The 21,341-nt window shown below is 41.0% G+C and overlaps 1 protein-coding gene across 1 annotated transcript in view; it reads left to right on the forward strand.

The window, feature by feature from the left end:
• Nucleotides 1-21,341, forward strand: part of ZSWIM6 (zinc finger SWIM-type containing 6) — a 195,462-nt gene continuing 174,121 nt past the window's right edge. The window contains exon 1 of the mRNA XM_053223321.1: nt 1-697. Coding sequence (XP_053079296.1) covers nt 40-697 — 658 coding nt within the window. The 5' untranslated portion in view covers nt 1-39. The remainder of the gene's footprint in view (nt 698-21,341) is intronic.

A 21,341-nucleotide genomic window follows, 5' to 3' on the forward strand; every position in this document is an offset into this window, starting at 1 on the left:
TCCCAGCACTTCCGCTGTCGGGTTAGAAGCGGCGCGGTCATGGCGGAGCGCGGACAGCAGCCTCCTCCCGCGAAACGGCTCTGCTGCCGGCCGGGCGGCGGCGGTGGCGGCGGGGGCAGCAGTGGCGGTGGAGGAGCGGGTGGCGGCTACAGCTCTGCCTGTCGGCCCGGCCAGCGGGCGGGCAGTGCGGCTGTGGCGGCGTGCGGGGGCGGCGCGGCGCTGGGGCTGCTGCCGCCGGGTAAGACCCAGAGCCCCGAGTCGCTCCTGGACATCGCGGCGCGCAAGGTGGCGGAGAAGTGGCCGTTCCAGCGCGTGGAGGAGCGCTTCGAGCGCATCCCGGAGCCGGTGCAGCGCCGCATCGTTTACTGGTCCTTTCCCCGCAGCGAGCGGGAGATCTGCATGTACTCGTCCTTCAACACCGGCGGCGGCGCCGCGGGCGGCCCCGGCGACGACAGCGGCGGTCCCGGCAGCGCGGGCGGCGGCGCGGGCGGCGCAGGCGGCGGCGGCTCCTCGTCCTCGCCGGCCGCCACCTCGGCCGCCGCCGCGGCTGCCGCCGCCGCCGCCGCCGCCGCCGGGGCCGGGGCCCCGTCGGTGGGGGCCGCCGGGGCGGCGGACGGCGGCGACGAGACACGGCTGCCCTTCCGCCGGGGCATCGCGCTGCTGGAGAGCGGCTGCGTCGACAACGTCCTGCAAGTCGGTGAGTCACGGGGCAGCCGCGGAGCCGTCTGTCCGTCCGTCAGTCCCTCGGGGGGCGCCCGCCCCCTCTCCTCCGGCAGCCCCTCAATTGGGCGCGCGTCCGCACCCCCTCCCGATGCCCTCACCGGCCCGGACCGTCCTCTCGAGCGGAGCGCCCATTTCCTTCTCGCCCCTCCCCGCCCCCGTTTCCCCGGACGGGCCAGCGCGAGTGGGAAATGAATCAGCAGGACTCGCCCCGCGGCGGGGTTGGCGGGGTGGGTGTCGGGTGCCCCCGGCCCGCTCCGTTCCCCGCCCTTCTCCCGGGGAGCACGTCCCGGAGGGCTGCTCGCCCTTTTTTGGGGGGTGGTTGTGGACAAAGGCGGAGGCGGACGGCCGGGCTCCGGCGAAGGGTGTGTGTGGCGGGGCCGTGCGGGGCGGGGGAGGGGGCGCGGGCCGCACAGACAATGCCGGCCGGGGCCGAGCCGGCGGCCGGGCCGCCCTTCGCGCTCACCCTGCTCTCTCTCCTTGTCTGCCGTTCGCTCCTTTTTCTTTCTCCTCTCTCCCCCTCCCCGCCCCCTCTATTGGAGGGGTGGGGACTACATTTTAATGCCTCTCGGCTGCCGCTCCTTTCGGGGCTCCGACGGGCTGGCGGCCGTGGCGCTCCGGGGTCGTTGCGGCGTCTGGTTTGGCCCGGGCGAGCTCCGCCGGCGGCCCGGGGATTTAAATGTGTCTTTTCCCCCCGCGCCTCCCCTGCCTAGTTGGTGCGCAGGAGGGAGGGGGGCGGCGGGCTGGACTCTCTCTCCTCAGAGACCTCTCCCCCCGAGGGCGTCTCCGAGTCCATGGGCGCGAGCCGGGGAAGGAACGGCTTGCGCTTTCCTTTCCTGTCGGGCCCGGCGGTGCCCGGGGGCCTCTGCCGCCGGAGTTTGGTTGGCGCTGGGTGGCCGGTGGCCGTGCGCGGGGCGAGCCGCGGTGAGCAGTTACGGGCTTTGCGCTCGCAGCCGGCGGCGGCAGGAGCGCGAGGCAGAGGGGCTCCGCGGCCGCGCAGCGTCCCTCCAGGCGCGGCCGCCTGGCAGCCGGGCGCGACCCCGCACTTTGTTCTCGTTTTCAGGTTTATTTGTGCCTCTTTCAGTTCTCTGTTATCCTCCGAAAAGGGAGACCCAAACAGAAGAGTCTCTTTATTTCTTTTCAGAGCTTGTAAAGTAGAAGATACTTGACAAAGGCGAGCAGGACTTGTGATTTAAAGCTGTACAGCCCTCCTTTTCTCTGACAGACCATGAGAGTTTTCTCAAATACCGAGTTTAAAAGCTTTCCCTGTCTTCACTCCCTACCCCCAATGTTTTTTTCTGGCCAGATATCTTTTTCAGCCGTAGGATGGGGATGTTTGGGATGGAGTGAAAAGAACAATGCTATAATGAAACTCCCCCCCCATATTTTTCTCTTGATTGCAAACGGCATATTTTGCCCCCCCCCCCCCCCCGCATTGCTGTCTACTTTAAATAGTATTGTGGTGGTGAACATGGTACCTAATGAATGGGGAGAGGGTTGGAAGCATCGCTGTCTCTGATTTTTAATCTTTCTTTCCATAGTCCGTTCTTTTATCCTTCTCTTTGGGAGCCGGGTGGGGGTCTGGATAGGGGCCGCAAAAGAGAATTAAGATTTATTTTAATTCTCTTTAGTTAATTTGAATTCTAATGCAGTCTGCAAACGTGATTTTCTGCATGGTCATTTATTTCCAAAGGCAGCCCCCAGTGTTGTCTTTTCTAGGTTCGGTATCTTCTCCTTATGTCTAGAGGAGGTTTAACTTTTGAGGCTATCCATCCTTAAAAAAAAAAAATCTAACTAGCATTCTTTAAAGTTATACCTCCTTTTTTTTTTTACACCCCCCCCCCCCCCCTTGTTTCCTGCTGGGTTGAAACGGATTGAAGCACATCCACGGTTTCTCAGTATAACCAAACTAGAGTTTGGGAATTTTTATGGCTTGGCTGGCAATGTTGAGTGTTGTTTTTTTTTTTCCCCCTTCTGTGCTTGACTCTGCTTGCAAGCAATGAGGAATGACAGGAGAGCACACAGGGAGGGTTTCTTGGCTGATTGCATTTAAGCCAGGAATTCACTGTGAAAATAAAGCCAAGGGGTGATAAATAAAAGATGCAATCTTCTCTAGGAGACAGACACACAGCGTGGGCTTTGCCTGCTTTCATCAGTGAAGAGGCCTGGGTGAGTTGTAAAAGAAAATAGTAACTTTTTGAATAGTCCCCAAAGGGGAAGGAGGCCACTGAATGGAGTTGGCAGTAGTTGATATGAAATCGTATGATGCTGTTTGCATAGCTTGAAGAGTTGACCACCCTTTCGGAAACACTTACATACGTGCTAAACAAGTGCTGTACAAATTGTGGAAAATACTCTTTTTTCCCCTCTGAGTTGTGCCAGTTTCCTTAACTTCCAAGTTGTATTACTTGTTGTGCCAGTCAGCTTATGAGATGGAAGGCTGTTAAATGCCTGGCAGCTGGCTCTGTGAGATAGAAAACTAAGGACCAGGATTTCTTTTCCTTGATGAAGAACAGAGAGAATGGCTAGATTAACCATCTAACTTAGCTTTAAGTGGTGGTTTGAATTGGTATACTAACACAAGAGGCTTATTTTGTAATTTTTCGATTTGAGGTAGAAGTCATTTTTGCTTCAGAACGTGACATGGAAAATAACACCGTATACCATGATAGAACCATAAGCAATATTCTGGTATTTCAAAATTACAAGTTTGTTTGTACAGGAAGTATTCACTGACTTTTGTAGAGATGACTAAATTATAGATGCAGCAGGGAAAATCTAGTTGTTTGACACTGTTGAAGATTTTTTAAGTATTGAGGGCCAATGAATTGGGACTTCCCAGAAATTAAACATGTTTATTAGTTATTTTTAAACTCCTATTTTAAGAAGAAATTTAAAGGGAAAAAAATTAAGTCTTTGATGTAGTAGTTGTAAATGGTATTTAATTGGTGCAGGACTGTCCATCAGTTAATTACTGGAAGTTTTGGAGAAAGTGTAGTTCGCTAATTTTTTATTGATTGATATTATATCAAGAGAGAGTCATTGCTGAAGGTGCTTGTATGTAAATATTATCGACATCACTGAAGTAATAATTTAGAAGGCATGTAAAAAAATTTCCCCAAAGTTTTGCCTGGGAAAGAGAGCTTTCTTATTATGACCTGGAACTCAAATTTTAAGGACAAATAACTTGAATTAAAAGACAGACAAATTTAATTGGATAAAAAGACCTAAAAATTTCTGGAAGACTGAAAACGTGATAAATGAAGTTAAGCAGCTAACTGGGGCAAATATTTGCAGCATGTTGGAGGCTAACGAGAACTCTGAAAAATTAGTTTAAAAAATAAAAGGGAGAGATGAATAATTTAGTTAAAACACGGGCAACACATTTCACAAAGAAATGTAAATGATCAATTTGTCTTCACTCTTGTTGTTAGCAAAAGTGACAGGCCACGTTCTTCTGCCACATCGGTGAAGACAAAAAAGATGGGTAGATAGTACGCAGAATTGGCTGAGGAGGTGGGAGAAGATGCTGCCTCCCTGGTTCTTTGGCTCTGACTTTTTATGTTATTTCTAGGAATTTATTTTCTACGTTCATTGATATTCATGCACAAAGATGTTCTGTACGTTGAGCAATGCTCATTGCAGTGTCTGTAATACTGAAAAGCTGGAGTCTGTGGAAATTTCCATCTGAAGGGAACTGGTTAAGAAGTACTCTATGGAATTCTACGCAACCGTGAAAAACAGAGAGAGAGATAAATATATATACTGATAAGAAAAGGTGACCAGAGTATTTTATTTAAAAACAAGTCAGCTCTTCATACAGTAGTCTGTAATTTCTGTTTAAAACAAAAAAGATAGACTTACACATGCATAAAAATTTCTAGAAGGCTACACAAGCAACCAATGAATAGTGGTTATCTTTGGAAAAGGGCAGTCAAATGGATGGGTGTACTTTTGGGGGGGGTTACTTTTCATTTTATGATTGTCTTATGGTTGGATTTTTCTAAGATCAGAAGCGCTCATTTTTGTAATTAAAAAGTCTTAGAAAAATTATCTTGTGTTTTTCAATTTTTTGTTTGTTTTGCGGTGTGTGTGTGTCCTCTTTCGGAAAATTGGTATACATTCGATTTTGTATTGAAACGAACAAGTTTGCTTAATTTGTGACTAATCAGTTTAAAATAAGTATTTAAACAAAACTGGGATCTTGCCTTTAGTATGGGCAGGAAGAAGATAAATTTTAAAAGGAGTTGCTTTTTTTTTGTTTGTTCTGTTTTGTTTTGTTTTGCTGGTTACTTTTGGGAGAAAAGAATATTGCCCGGAATTCTGTTAACACTTTGGTAAACATTTTTTTATGGACTTTTTAGATTCATAACTTAAAATTTCTTGTTTTAGGGAGTGGCAAGGCAGTAAAAGGGAATCTGTTTTAGAATTAGTTTGCATAAAATTTTTAGTCACTTTATTTAAGGCTAATTTGTGGGCATTTCTTTGAGTGTTTTGGTTTTCTTTATAGACCAGAGATTGTTACATGAAAGTATGATTCTGGGTACACTTTTAGAATGGGATGTTTTGTTTACTGTTGATAGTATATTTCATTGAAAGCATTTTCAAGAGGGAAGTGATAATATAGAACATTTAAAAATCAGATCCTATGTTTTCTTCCTTTTGATTAATGAAAAAGTACACAAAAGAAAGTTTGAAACTAGTTGCATATGTCTTCTTTTATTCTGTGCCAGTTAAAATGTTTGATTTGCTTACAATTGATTTTTGAAAGTATCTGAGTACTTAGTATGTGCTCAGCATTGTTCTGAGGAAGGTTAAAATTTCAATTTTTTCAATTATATGTGGGGAAATCTTGGAATTTCCATCTCTGGTGGCTAGTATTGGTCCAGTGAGGAAATCTAAAGTGTTCAGGAAACAACAATACTTGTAGCCAAAAGATTTCAATAAGATGGAAGGTGAATTGCAGATCTGAATTAAGCAAACATTTTTGCTATTGCTTCAGGCTTTAATTTCTTGCCATACCGTTAGTTGTATTCTGAGTACACCCTTGGGGTGAGGAGGAAAAGGCCATCCCCATTATTTTATTTCAACCGTGCATTGAATTTCATCCTTTCTGTAAAGACTTTGATGCCTTTCCTTTTAGAAACATCAGGATGACTGTGGAACATGTCCTTTAATAGAAGAATTATTGCAATTAATTGATCAACTCAAGTCATTATTGTCTTAAGTATGTTCTGGCCGATTTTTAAGATGTTTATCCTGCGCCTCTTTTCTTTTCACAATGGGTAATCAATTGCCATCAATTCTAACTCTAAATGTTTCATTTGGAAAGAAGCAGGCCAGCACATCTTTTCTGGTCACACTCATATTAAGGGTTTAGTTAATGTTTGATTTCAGTGGGCAGTAAGTTCAGTGAAAAGGATGGCAATGGAAGAATACCAATGTTGTCTTTTAAGAAAGCTGCCCCTTTTAAAAGTTACACAATTGGGTCTGTAGTAATTCCACATGCTTACATGCTCTGTTTTTGTGTTAGAAAACCGTTTTGCTTTAATACTTCAAAATGAATTTGGTACCTTTAAGAAGCTTTGTTACATACACATAAAATTAAACAAAACTCCTGTGGTGTTAGCAGTTTTTATAGGGGTGGTCATTAAACTTGAACTGTTGTTGACCTTCAACTGTTATATTTAAGGGGACAAATATCCTAGAAAAGAAAGAAGATCATAGTTAACTATAAATATCTTAGAAACAAAGCAGATTATAGGCAACTATTTTTTAGGTGACAATAAACTATGTGGGACTCACAAAACCATTTTTAGTTATCTTTCAAATTATTGTATAATCTCAAGACCAGTGCTTTCTCACAACAAAAAAACCCTAATTTAATTTTCTTGTTTTATTAATTTTTTGACATGTGTAAATGTTTGGGGATTACAGTAAATTAGAAAACATAAACAGTTTCCTTTAAGTGGATAGGAAGACTCTCCCATCTCCTTTTGAAAAATCAGTCTCAAATGGTAATTTGGAGAAAAATACTACATAGTCTTGTCTCATGAAAGGAGACTCTAGTTTCTTAGTCCTAGCCAGTCTCACAAATAAAGTATGTTAGTTAGATTTGTTTAAAAAACATATCTTTGCAGGGGCACCTGGGTGGCTCAGTTGGTTGGGCATCTGACTTAAGCTCAGATCATGATCTGGCATTTGTAAGTTTGGTGAGTTTGGTAAGTTCAAGCTGGCATTGGGGCTCCCCGCTGATAGCTCAAAGCCTGGAGTCTGCTTTGGATTCTGTGTCTCCTTCTTTCTCTGCCCCTTCCCCACCTGTGCTCTGTGTCTCTCTCTGTCTCTCTCAAAAATAAATAAATAAGCTTAGGAAAAAAAACCCCATCTTTGCAGTTTTTGCTTTCAGTGCCATGTGTTCTGCTAAGAATATGCTTTAAACATGGTTTTTAGTTCTTTAAAAATAGGATGCTTCCTTTTATTTTTCTCATCTAGAAAAGGTAGTTAAAGTAAGCTTTAGAGAGAAAGCAGTGCAAAATCTGGTTTTCATTTGAAATTTAAAGATTGACTTTCAGCAAATAGTAAGTGGACTTTGGTAAGGGTATGCTAAGTGATTTATATTTGTGGGATTCCTCAGTGATAATTAGATTCGGGTCAGTTAATATGTATTGTATATATTTACATGTATTTACTTACATATTTGTAACTAATTTGATGTTCACAACTGCACATAAAAGGAGATGAACTCAGTGTCATTTGGGTATCATTACCCGAAGCATATTTCAGTGACCCTGTGTGTAGATACATTGTGCTGTTTCTTCTTAAAATATTCTAACAGATGAGAAGCATTTTGTTTTTACAAAATGCGTTTGTATGATAGTTATTATCTACTTGTACAGCTGAGGTGCAGACATGTTGAGTAGTTTGTCCAGAGAGGGGTAATAAATTGCAAAGTTAAATGTTGAATTTCTGTTTTTCCTCCCTTCAGTCCCCCTGTTAATTTGCTGGAGATGTTTGGTGAATTCCACAAACCCCCAGAACTCTGCATATTCTTTTTATTTTTTTTAAAGATTTTTTTTTTCTTTTTAAGTTATCTCCACACCCACTGTGGGGCTTGAATCCACAACCCTGGCATCAAGAGTTGCATGCTCCACTGACTAAGCCAGCCAGGCTCCAGGACAAGTCTTTTTTTTTTTTTTTTTTTTGAGTTTATTTATTTGAGGCACCTGGGTGGCTCAGTCGATTGATCGGCTGACTTCAGCTCAGGTCATGATCTCACAGTTCATGGGTTTGATCCCCATGCTTTGGATCCTTTGTCCCTCTCTCTCTCTGCCCTCCCTCGCTTGAACTACTCTCTCTTTCAAAAGTAAGTATTTTTTTTTTAATTTTTTTTTTTTTAACGTTTATTTATTTTTGAGACAGAGAGAGACAGAGCATGAACGGGGGAGGGTCAGAGAGAGGGAGACACAGAATCTGAAGCAGGCTCCAGGCTCTGAGCTGTCAGCACAGAGCCGGATGTGGGGCTCGAACTCACAGACCGTGAGATCATGACCTAAGCTGAAGTCGGCCGCTTAACCGACTGAGCCACCCAGGCGCCCCTCAAAAGTAAGTATTTTTGAGAGAGAGGGAGAGAGAGAGAGAGCATGGGTGAGCGTGAGCGAGGGAGGGGCAGAGAGAGTTGGAGAAGGAGAGAGAGAATCCCAAGCAGGCTATCAGTGCAGAGGCAGATGCAGGGCTTGAATTTACAAACCCTGAAATCATGACCTGCGCCAAAATCCAGAGTCAGACGCTTAACCGACTGAGCCACCCCACATGCCCCAGGCCAGGCATATTCTTGAATGTAAAATGATTGGACTGTTGGAGAGATTATTTGGCTAACATTTTACTGAATGTTCTAAAAGTATTTCTAGATAGCATTTCAGTTTCTGGTGGAAATCTAATGGCTTCAGTTAAGCAATGATTGTAGCTTGCTGAATACATGCTAGTGTGAAAATATTTGTAGACATTTGGAAATTGTAGAGGTTGTAGGATGAGACCAAAGTTCTGAAGAAGTTAGACTGTTAACTATGAAACTACATTACAGTTGTGTGAATATACATGAATGCACTCCTATACCTGTACACCTATGTAATAAAGAATTTACTAAATGTTTAAAATGCTTGTGCAGAACAAGAGAAGTTAATACCCAGTAAGAAATTTGGCTGCTCTGAATTTAGTACATTTATGAAAACTTAACCAGTGTCTACATTTGACTTATTTTTGTAGGCTTTTCCAGTGTTTTTGTCAGAATCCCCTACCCTCATGCCAGTAAATAGTATATAAACAGTCCCTAGACGTATGGGATCTTTCATGTAATTGATGTGGTCTCAGAACTTTAGTAACCTCTCTAATTCCTAAACACCTCTTGTTTGGGTGGCTTTTCTTTATCGAAGGAAGCATGATTTACGGTGAGCTTTTTAATATTACTGCAACAACATTTACTAACTAATAATCGTAGTTAACACTTTCATACCCTTAACCTTGTGCCAGATACTGCTCCAAGCACTTTATATTTCTTAACAGTCCTATGAGGTAGGTACTTTTATCATTCTCATTTTACAGATGAGGAAACTGAAGTATTGGAAAAAAATGAAAGTGACTTTGCCCATTTACACAGACTGGTACATTACTGAGCCAGACACAGCCTCTCTGGGTGGTACTCTTACCCTCTAAGTAATACTGCCCACGAGGGGCGCCTGGGTGGCTCAGTTAGTTGGGCCAGTTAGTTGGTCTGACTTAGGCTCAGGTCATGATCTCATGGTTGGTGGGTTCGAGCCCTGTCTCCAGCTCTGTGCTGACAGCTCAGAGACTGGAGCCTGCTTCAGATTCTGTGTCTCCCTCCCTTTCTGCCCCTCCCCACTCACATTCTGTCTCTCTCTCAAAAATAAGTAAACATTAAAAAAAAATTAAAAAATTTTAATGCCCATGATGCATCATCATTAACTATTCTAGAGGGCTCATCTTTAGATTTATTATAGTCTTTTCTACTTTATGGAGTGATTTTCATGGTGGCCAGAATTTTAAATTATCACAACTGTGATTTTTTTTTTTAAGGTTTATTTTATTTTGAGACAGAGAAAGTGAGCGCGAGTGGGGGAGGGGCAGATTGAGGGTGGGAGAGAGAGAATCTGGAACAGGCATTGTACCATTAGTGCAGAGCCCGATGTGGAGTTTGAATGCATGAATCATGAAATTATGACAGCCAAAAATCAAGAGCTGGATGCTCAACCGACTGAGTCACCCAGGCTCCCACAACTCTATGATTTTTGAAAAGAAATATTTATTTTTGAGAGAGGGAGCACCATTGGTGGAGGGGCAAAGAGAGAGAGAGAGGAAGACAGAGGATTCGAAGTGGGCTTTGTGCTGTGCTGACAGCAGTGAGCCCAATGCGGGTCTCTGACTCATGAATGAATGGAACCATGAGAGTGGGACCTGAGCCGAAGTCGGACGCCTCACCATCTGAGCCACCCAGGTGCCCACAGCTATGAATTTTAACATGTATTTTAGAATTTGACTTGAACAACTGCATTTCACAAATTTCTCTTATGAATGAATTTCAGCTTTGGAAGATGGTTGTGTGGGGTGATTTTGATCATCTTCCATTGGGCATTTTTTAACTTTTTTTAAAAGTTTATTTATTTTGAGAGAGGGAGAGAGAGCATGAGTGCAACATGAGTGGGGGACCCCGGGGGGTGGGGTGGGGGGAGACAGAGAGAGAGAGAGAGAGAGAGAGAGAGGGAGAGAGAACCCCAAGCAGGCTTTGTGGCCAATGTGGGGATCAGTCCCACAAACTGTGAGATCATGACCTGAGCTGAAATCAAGAGTTGGTGGCTGAACCGACTGAGCCACCCAGGCACCCCCATTTTTAACTTTTGAAAGAGGAATTAACTTGTAGGTTAGATCTAAATGTGGTATATATGGGGCAAAGGTAATCTTTCAAGGTAAAATTTAGAAATTCTGTATTTATCTCATTTTAAGGCCCCTTTTAAATGTTTTGATTAAAAATCATTATTTCTTGTGGCTGGTAAAAAGATTTCATATTCTTTGAGAGTCAGAGAGTTCATTGGAAAGATGTTAATTTGAAGGATGCAGTAGGACCTGTCAGTACATTTAAACTGGTACTAACTGAATAAACTGATCAGATAAATTGGAAGCTCATTTAGCGAATTAATGTGCTTAAATTCAGGCGACTCACTGCCTAGTCCTGCCTTATTTACCAGTCTCCCTGTTTACTTAATGCATTTTTTATTGTTAATTGGTGTCAGATCTCTAATGATGGAAGATATTATACTGAAAATAAGCATAAGAAGGTAGCATGTAGAGTGAGTCCACAGAAGCAAGATTTAAATTCTCTTAATTAGATCGGTACAATTTAGAATGCTATATGTGCCACATTGTACCTGTTAAATATTTGCTAACAGTGACCAGCATTTTTATAAATGAAATATTGATGTTTTATAATTTCAGTGTAATGGGCAGAGCCTGGAGCCTCTTCTCGTGTTGTATTAATCTTTCTTGGTGACGGCCTGCCGAAGTTATACTCAACCTTTGCTCCTGCTACAGCTTGATATTAACCAATTTCCACAGACAGGATGGTCATGGTTTTCATAAATATTTGTCATAATATAAGCCCCTAAAATTCAAATACCAGAAATTTGTAATCTTATTGGTGTATGTGAAGGAGCATCTTTTTTTATACATTTGCATTATTTCTTTAGGACTTTGTTTTCTTAGCACTTCTTGACCCTTCTGATTTTGTACTCTTCACACTGTCTTTTAGGCCACCCCTTCCCTGCCAGTCACCTATGTGTTTTTTTTCTTCTACTTTCTCTAGACCATGGCAAACCTGAGGACTGAAATAAATGACCAGTGGCTGGTTTGTGATGATGGTAGAATCAAGTGAGAGAAACCTGAGAGTAGGAGGTGGCGGAGCCTCTGAACCTTCTTCAGCGCTTCACTGTCTTCCTCCCTTTCTCCCCTTCCCACACTTCCTTTTTGTCTTTCCTCCTTTCTTGAGTGTGGGAGATGGAGTGGTGGGAGCGAGTGTAGGAGGGAGTGGTAGGAAAAAAGGCAAGAAATCTGGGAGAGGTAGAAAATACCAGCTGAGAGCTTATTCTGTTCCCTTCCTTCTCTGCTTTTAGTTGTCTCCTCCCCTTAAACCTCCCTTGATTTAGGGAAATAAAGCTGAGGTCACAAGGACCTATGTGTTCCAGCTGCTGCTTGGCTGCTATTTTTAGCCTGGCCCTGCATCAGGCTGGCACCAGGCCATGATGGCACAGGGCCAGCACGTTGTGGGACTGCTGGCAAATGTCAAAAACCTAACTTTTCAGTTATCAAACTGAAATTTCAGATATATTCTCCACGATGATACTCTACTTATCTCTACTTTTTTGAAATGGGACATATATGTTTATTTTTAGAAAAGATTGAGTTTTGACAGTGGTCATCATACTACTGTAACTATTTTAGACAGGAGGAAGATTTAAGAATTGCACTATTGGGTCATTGTTATATCCTGCTCAGTAATTTTGGTTTTGTGGTGGCACCAAGAAGTGTGAAATTTGCCCGACCTATTTAATATGTCTTGGGCATCTTTTTTAAAAAAAAATTTTTTTTAAACATTTATTTGTTTTTGAGACAGAGACGGAGCATGAACGGGGAAGAGTCAGAGAGAGAGGGAGACACAATCTGAAACAGGCTTCAGGCTCTGAGCTGTCAGCACAGAGCCCGACGCGGGGCTCAAACTCATGGACTGCGAGATCATGACCTGAGCTGAAGTCGGCCGCTTAACTGACTGAGCCACCCAGGTGCCCCTGGGGCATCTTTTTTTTTTTTTTAATTTTTTTTTTTTAACATTTATTTATTTTTGAGACAGAGAGAGACAGAGCATGAACAGGGGAGGATCAGAGAGAGAGGGAGACACAGAATCTGAAACAGGCTCCAGGCTCTGAGCGGGCAGCACAGAGCCCGACGCGGGGCTCGAACTCACGGACTGTGAGATCATGACCTGAGAAGTCGGACACTTAACCGACTGAGCCACCCAGGTGTGGGGCATGTTTTAAAATTGCCATTGCTGTTGAAGTTGTAGAGTCCGAATTGGTTTATATAATTATAGGTGTCATCAGGCATTTTTAAAAAACATATGTACTGTTTTTTTCTATAGCTGTCAGTGTTCTCTTTGCTAATTCGGTTGTGTGTGTTTAGGTTTGGTTAATACTGTAGAAATATGTTTCACAAATAAAAAACTTACTATTTATTTTCACGGGGAGCAGCTAGGTTTCTGGAATATCAGTGTCTTTGTATAGATTTAGCCAGTATCATGTGGATTTTCTTTGCAAACTGACTTTTAAATTTTGGATGCACATGTGGATTTCAGTACTTACCTGATTATTGCACTCAAAATGGAAAGTAAGTTGTATTTGTTCTTGAATGCGTTTTGGAAAAAAGTAAAAAAAATGTTGGAGTGTGAATCTTTATCTTTGGAAGGGACTTTGGTAAGAACGGTTTATATTCTTTCCACAGTGGTATGTAGAAGAGCTTGAGGTTATGCTAGGTATGATTTTCCATTTACCATGGTCTACAGTGAATATGAGTAGAACCAGAGATGATGGTTATTCAACCTTATTCAAAGAGTAGTAGTGCTGTAATATACTTAGGTCTTTTGAATGGCAGGATAACATTTAGTGCATTGATCTGATGTCCTTCTGAAAGTAGCACAGAATTTTTGGCCAAAATAACTAGAAATAGAGTCTGATTGTTTTTCTTCACTTTATCTTTAAGGCAGTTATTGGATGAATTCTGCTGAATTCATTTTTGTGAAATAAGGAAGCTTAGGTGAGGGATTTAGTGAAAGGTGAATTTGTGATCTAATAGCTTAGAGAAGGCAGATGTTTTAGAGTTTATTTACATTTTTACATCTTCAAGTTCTTACTTTGTGGATAAGAGCAAATTGGGCAGCTTGCTGTTGCTGATATAAGAATAATTTACTTTACTTTTTTACTTGGTAAAAACAAAAATTTCATTAGGAAATATAATCAGAATGTCTTGGGGATAGATTATCAAGTACATTGAATTCTTTAAAAAATTTTTTTTTTTAATGTTTGTTTATTTTTGAGAGAGAGAGAGAGGGAGAGAGGGAGGGCACGAGTGGGGGAGGAGCAGAGAGAGAGAGAGAGAGGGAGACACAGAATCTGAAGTGGGCTCCAGGCTCTGAGCTGTTAGCACAGCCCGACGTGGGGCTCAAACTCAAAACTGTGAGATCATGACCTGAGCCTAAGCTATAGACCAACTGAGCCACCCAGGCATCCCACAAGTACATTGAGTTCTAATGCAGTGTAGTAGTTGTACCATTTGGTTTCTTTCTGCAGTTAGTGGTTATAGTAGGTATTTCAAAGGTGTCTTAGAAAAAGACTATTGATCCATAAACATTATGTATGTCTCTGTAGGGGTATGTGCGTGTGCGTGTGTGTGTGTGTGTGTGTGTGTGTAGATAATAGATAATCTAGATTGATTATATATCTATCTATATACAGTAATATGATGTGTAGAACATTGTAATTTACTGGATGATAGTATGTAAGTGACTAAGTTATGGATCCTTAATGTAATTTATATTTTATTGAGGTGAGTCATGTAAATGATGTCCGCACCAGGTCAGCTAACAAGCTTGATTAAAACCAAAGCCCAGAAGGTAGTTTGACTAGTGCTGTTTAGACTCCTTAGGAGCAAAGTGCTCAAATGACATTCCTTATTGGAACTTTGCTGGGGCAGTTTCTTTGCAGTTTTCATGAATCTCTATTAGCAACTTACTAAAAAAGCATTTTGTCTAGGCTGTTTCATAAATAGGAAATTCCAAAGTACTGAATAGTATTGCATTTTTGCTTCCAATAAGGATGATTGCAGTGGGAAAAAGTTTAAAAACTCTTATTTTAATGGTTTATGGCAAAATACTTCTATTTTAAAATGGGTAGATTTAAAAAAAATTTTGTTTTAATACTAATTTGTTTCATTTATGATTTTTCAAGTTTTTTTTCCTAGTTTATAAGTTTAGATGTGTTAGAAAAAAATTGGTGATACAAGAGCCAGTGATTATGAGTTTATTAAAAATTCAGTGTATATATTAAGCCTGAATTTGTCTTAGTAGCTCATAGTTTAGCTTGTTTTTTGGTTTTTGGTAAATCCTCAGACTTCTGAGTTCTTGTGCTCCTCTGTGAAATTTGTTTTTTGACATATAAAGGTATGGTTTGTATTTTTTTAAACGGGGTGTGTGTGTGTGTGTGTGTGTGTGTGTGTGTGTATGTGTTTGTGTGTTGGGGTCTTAGGAAGGAATGGTGGTAGTGGTGAGCCAAGCTGTGGTGGCTTAAAGTCAGAAAAGCACAGCAATTTCAAGTAGCCATGTTCAAATATACAGTATTTATTTCAAGAATTTATATTTCTTTGGGTTGTACATTTATGTTGTCATATAAAAACTTATTTTTTACTTAACTTTCCCTCTCCCCTAGTTCTTCCTGTTAAAAATACTAACAATTCAGAAGGTAATCTATGAAAGTTCAGTGTATATTGGTAGTCTGTATGATAGTTTTATGGATGTATTTTGTATTGCATCTTTAAAAGGCTAGTTTAAAGAAATTTACTTCCTTGAGTTGCTCTTTCCCTCTTTGATCCTTAACAATTGTGGATCAACTAGTTTTCTCTTTTTAGTTTTGCCTTTTTAATCATTTAGAATAGAGCTTTGATTCTCTTTCAAGAAGCCTTATTTAACAAATCTAGAAAATTCTATTGTGTCTTGACTCTTAAGAAGCCTTACTTAAGCAATCTAGAACTGTCTTGCTGTTTTTTAAAAAGATATAGTAAATGGGGAACATTTAAATAATCTGGTTTTCTTCCACTGAGAGTAGGTTGACCTTCTGAAAATCTACAAGAGATTGTTGTGGGGCCTGACACTGGCCTGATTCATGACCTTTTCCAAGCTTGAGAACACAGTTGTGGAACTCATCCTTAATGTAAATATTGGAGGAAATGAGAGATGATTTATGAGAAATCAGAAAATCTAATCCTTTGTAGGATTGCAGATTTCTGTGTCTTTGATAGAGGGAGCAACAGTTGGCTATCGAATGACTGAAAATATGAAGTGCCAACAAACAAATGTAAAAATATTCTGCCGTGCACAGTTACAGAGTCATTTTGAGTTGCCCATTGTTTATTTTTAGTCTTTTTCTTTGGGACGAGAATCCCAGAGTATTTAAATACAAAGTCCCTTTTTGGTGTGAAAGATGTATCTGCTAGATGGAAAAAAAAAAGGTACTAGGAAATTTAAATTCAGGAGAGCCAACTAGTAATAGTGCTCATGCAGTGTACTTAGTAGACATTGAAATGTTGCTTGAATGAAATAAGCTTAGATTTTATGCCAGTCTTTGTGATTGCCTCTATGAAATTCTCTTAGGTGAAAAAAAAAAAAAAAAAAAACCATCAAACTCCATTACCCAACGTGACCCCAGTGCACCTCTTTTTGCCTATGAGTCCTGTCCCCATGCTTTAATAAAATCACCTTTTTGCACCAAAACAAAACAAAACGAACAAACAAAAAAAACCCCTCCAAGTTCTAATTTCTGTTTGCTTTTCTGAATCTGAATTGCTGTAACTTAATCTCTTAAGAGGCATTTTGAATAGGAATATGACCACAAGATAGATAGTTTAATTTTTAGGACTCGGCTTATTATTATCAGCTTATTTCTACAGAGAGAAATAACCTCACAGATGTAAGGTTTCTTTCTTCAATTTTCTTATTTGAGGGGACTTTTTCTTTAAGCTTGTTAACTTGTTAATAACATTGGCTAAAAAGCTGTTCTAAAAGCAGTTTATTTGATGATTCCAGTCCTAAACAGAAAATAATTTGAGCATTCCTGTATAGAACAGTACTTTTGAGTTACCCAAGAAAGTAACTTTCAATTACAAATGCCTTTGAGGGATTAAGAGATTGCTTTTTCCTTTTATTTGCTATTTCATTTTTTAAAGAAACTGGCAAAAATAAATTTAATTAGTTTTTTTTTTTTTACTTTTTTTCCAGGTAACTTGCAAAGCACATGTGACTTCAGAACATCCCACAAAATCTGACGTATTGTGAAAATACATTGGCTAATTGATAGGAATGGTTTATTAATAAACTGGTCTACAAAATGCTGATGACTTTCTCTTGAGGTAGAATTTGCTTCAGACTCAGTTTTGCCTAAAATGGGATAACCAAGCAGTTTTTTGAATAATAATTTGCTAATGAACATGTACGCCAAATCCTTGGCTCATGAGAGGGGAATGGGTTGTCCAGATATTGGGTGACCATGTGTTTCCATTTGTCCAGTCCACTGAATCTTAGTTTATGCCTCATTTCCTGGCATAATTATCAACAGTCTCCTCTTTCACTCTTGTAAGTGTTCCAGTTCAAATTATAAAATATACACTAACTGTAGTTGTATAAATACCTCGTTTTTCACAAAGGATGGAGCAATTAAGAAATCATTTTAAAATTATACTCTATGTGATTGCACATGCACATTCCAGTGTGTGTAGAGGGAAAGGGAGAAAGGAAGGGAGGGAAGTTGTTTGAGGAGTTGTTTGGGACCGAAGGAAACCTTTTTGCTATCCCTGGTCTTCTTAATCAATGACTCCACTCAGTCTCTTTCAGATAGGAAATATTTTATTTCTGTCTGGGTTTTTAGTCATCTCAAAAGGAAACGAGATTTTCGAACTCTTGGTTTGATGTGTCTCGCCTTCACTGCCCCCCACTGTTTTTTTCAATTTAGAGATATGTTAATTTTCCTATCCTTATTTGATGTCATAGTATTTTAGCATGTTTATATTAATGATACAGTTCTATTTGCACATTTTCTTACCTTAGATTGATGTTCACAGGTCCTCTCATTTTAGGTACAGGCAGTTGACCACTTCTGTGACTGTGTCATTGCTCATCCCATGACCATGAGCTTAGAGGGGATGCCTAACCCATCAGGAGACAAGAGTGCTCTGCTGGCTCTTGTCTTAACTACCTGTGTACCCTTAGGCAGATCACTTACTGGCTCTGGGCTTCCTTGACTCCTTATAAAATGTAAATAATTATACCTCTGTCACCTCTATCGTGAGGCTGTTTAGAGACCCACATGGAAATGAATACATGAAAGTACTTGAATTCTGAATAGTTACACAGGAGGAAAATACATTGTTATGCAGTGTTCCCGTTTTACCTAATTTTCTCCATTATTTACCTAATTTCTCCAATTTACCTAATTTTCTCCATTATTATTTTCTTCTGGTTTTCTCTATTTCCCGAAAACCCTGCAATAATCATGTATTGATTTTGTAATCAGATAGGGGAAACATTGTTTCAAAAATTGCTTCATTAACCATTGAAACATGAAGTTTTGCTATCTGCAGATTAATCTTTATTAATATTTTATTATGATTGCAAATGTTGCTTGATCTAGTGCACCTAAACAATATATGTTGGTCAACAAAGTATGCCTTGGCCTTGATGTCATACGCCTCTTTTGTTTTTGACCCGATTGATTGATGAATTCTGTCTTTACATGGAACTGTAGAATAATTTTTCTGGAAATGGGAAGAGGAATATCCAATATCAATTCAGTGATATTCATGAGTAGAATGGACAGTTTATGGATTAGCCTAGTGACTTGGGGTTTAGTTTCAATGCTTCCCTGAATATTTACCATAGGCAAGTGGAGAATGGAAGAAGATACAAAGCATTCCATTTCAGATATGCTTCTGAATTTCTCAGGTCATATGACTATCTACTGAGATCTACCTTTCCTTCTTTTGGCAACTGGAATCAATAAAAAGAGTTGATTACCGTTTTTCTCCTGATTTAAACATTTACAAATCAAGTGTTGAGAAAAATAGTTTCAAGTGAAAATTTAAGAGCTTACTATGAACTGACATTTTGGGTGTTTTTTTTCCCCTCCTCAATTCTATTTTTAAGTATCTCATAAGTCTTGCCCTTGAAAGCTCTGCTGATGTGACCTATTTACCCCACTGTCTTTCTAGCTGTTCAGTGAACTTAATGGCCTTTCTGCACTTCTAATGTGTTCCACAGAGATTTTTTATTTCAAAGAATATTCTTGCTTTCTTTGTGTATATGCACATGTGTAAGAGTGGACTTCATGTGTTTCTAAGAGTATTAGGATCAGCTTATAAACTTTGGACAGGCAAGCATCAGCTCTTACAATCTGTATTGCAGCCAGAATGATGTTGCCCATTTGCTCCGTGTGTGGCCTCCCTTTGTGCAGAGGACTTAAGGTCGTTTGAGGGTGTGCAGGGCTTAGCATAATCTGGCCTGTACTCTCATCTGCCTCTTGCACATTTTCTCCCTTGCCCTTCTATTGCCTCCAAGCTGCCCTGCTAGCTGCCTTTGCCCATGTTCTTTTTTCTGCTTGGAATGCTCTTTTTGCCTGATTCGTGCCTTAATTGTCATCTTGGCAAAGGTTTCTCTCCTTTGTAACCATAATCACAATTTCCCGTGTGATTTTTTTTTTTTATTGTCTCCCCCATTAGATTGTACGTGTGTGTCTGTATGTATGTGTACGTACTTTTGTATCCATAGTTCTTAGTACAACCCTTTGCACGTACTCCACTCTCAGAAGTTTGTTGAATAAATGGATGCAGGAAGTAATGTTTTACTTTGAAAATATTTTCCTAACTCTCCAGGAAGAGGCACTGCTTTAACTCAGTGGTTCCATCTACCTTCCATCCCACACCTATGCCACAAAGAATGTGTTAGTTTGAAAAACAGTCCAGTTGTATGTTTGTGGCTGCTTTGGGCCACTCCCAGATTCCCCAGAGGTACATTTTCATGCGTCTCTGCTATTACAGGGACTTTTCTTAGAAGAGTTTGAGAAGCTCCTTTATCAGGGTCACTTGTGCTGGTATGTGGGTTCATATGACTGAGAAATTTACTTTGTCATGTAGCACCTGGGAAAATCCAAACGGCCAAAGGTTTTGAGTAGATGGTAAGGCATGCGGTTAGAGCAGGAGATTCTCTTGCCCACGTGTGGGTCACTTCTTGTTTCCTTTTTTTGTCAGTTCTCTTGAACGGGCAGTTGTGTTTCATCTTGATGGGCAGGGCACTGGCTCTGGAGAGAGCTCATGTGCAGGGTCACTGTGGGCCACATAGCAGGTCTGCATGCAGCATTTTTTTTTTCTGTTTATTATTCTGTGCATTCTTCCTTGTGCTTGAACCTCTGTTTTTTCCAGTCTATTTTTTGGTCATGTTAATCTTGGAATCTTCATGTTAGTTCAACTCAAAAGGAATAGGCTGGAATGATGCATGGAAGACCTATCAATTGCATATCTACTGCATAAAGGTATTTTTGTCCCATTAAAGTGATCTTGGACAAACTTGAACTTTTTTCATCACCTTGTTTGGCATGGTGGAGGGGGTCAGCTCTAATTTGAAACCTGTGTTCGTTCACTCCTCTATGTAGTTGCAGCATCAGAACATCTACCACTTTTTCGGTACTGGTTTTAGTGCTCTGCAGGCATGATCTCCAGCTGTCTAACAACTTTGAGAAGAAGGTATTCGCTTCATTCGTGACTGTGGAAACTGAGATATGAGATGCTAAGTCACATGTCCAGGAGCCCTCAGCCAGTCTGTGCCAGACCAGGACACTCAGGCCTCCTACTTCTCAAGTGGGGTCTTTTCACTGTACTACCTTCTTTTCACGTGTTGCTGCAGGCAGCTTGTCTTCCTGTATGTGCACCAAAGAAGGCATTGAGAGACCTTCTTGGTCTGTGACACCATGCAAAATTGGCTCCCTGACCTTTGAACGATGGTCCATGATTTCCGGGATCTGCTACATTTTATTTTTTAGGTTTTGATAGTAGTAATGGGTATATGACCCATAGTATCTAATTGCTTCTTGGAGCTGGTACTAAACTCCGTTGCATATGACTTTTTTCTTTGTGAGCTTTTTAAAAGAGAGTTTCATTCACAGCATTTGATGATATTAATAATTTGGCTTGAAACAGTTATGTTTTTTCTCTTTCTTCGGTTCCTTGGTTTTAGTGGGAGACCTGGGTGCAATGTATGTAGGGAGATACTTGAAAGAGAGGGAGGTATAACAGAAGCTGCGTGAGGCTGCTGCGGTGCAACCAGCACTGTTATGTGAAGGCAGCTCCAGGTGCTGGTGGGTTGTGTTAATAGCCCTGCTGATGGAGAGATTTAGCAGTTTGCTGAAGTGCTGTGAACAGTCTTTTCTTACTAATAAATTCTAGTCTCACTCTTAGAGCAGGCATTAAAACTTCCTTTTCCTCTTTTGTTTGGAGGGAACTCTCCCCTGTTGCAGGCTAAGAAAGGCTAGATGTGTCCTTCCAGGCAACGTACAGGGTCTTTCCCTTTTCCCTATTCTCTCCTGTGTGTACCATGAGATTCTATAAAGGGGCATTTATAGAGGCCATTGAATCCACTAGTCTGAGATGCCAAGACCTTTATTTTTCACTTGGGAGTAGGCAGTGTAAAGGTGCACAACCTGACTGGCTAATGTAAGATAATAGTCAGGACTCTATCCTTCCTTAGAAGACCT

Source organism: Acinonyx jubatus, chromosome A1, assembly GCF_027475565.1.
Source record: "Acinonyx jubatus isolate Ajub_Pintada_27869175 chromosome A1, VMU_Ajub_asm_v1.0, whole genome shotgun sequence".
In the NCBI taxonomy this organism is placed as follows: domain Eukaryota; kingdom Metazoa; phylum Chordata; class Mammalia; order Carnivora; family Felidae; genus Acinonyx; species Acinonyx jubatus.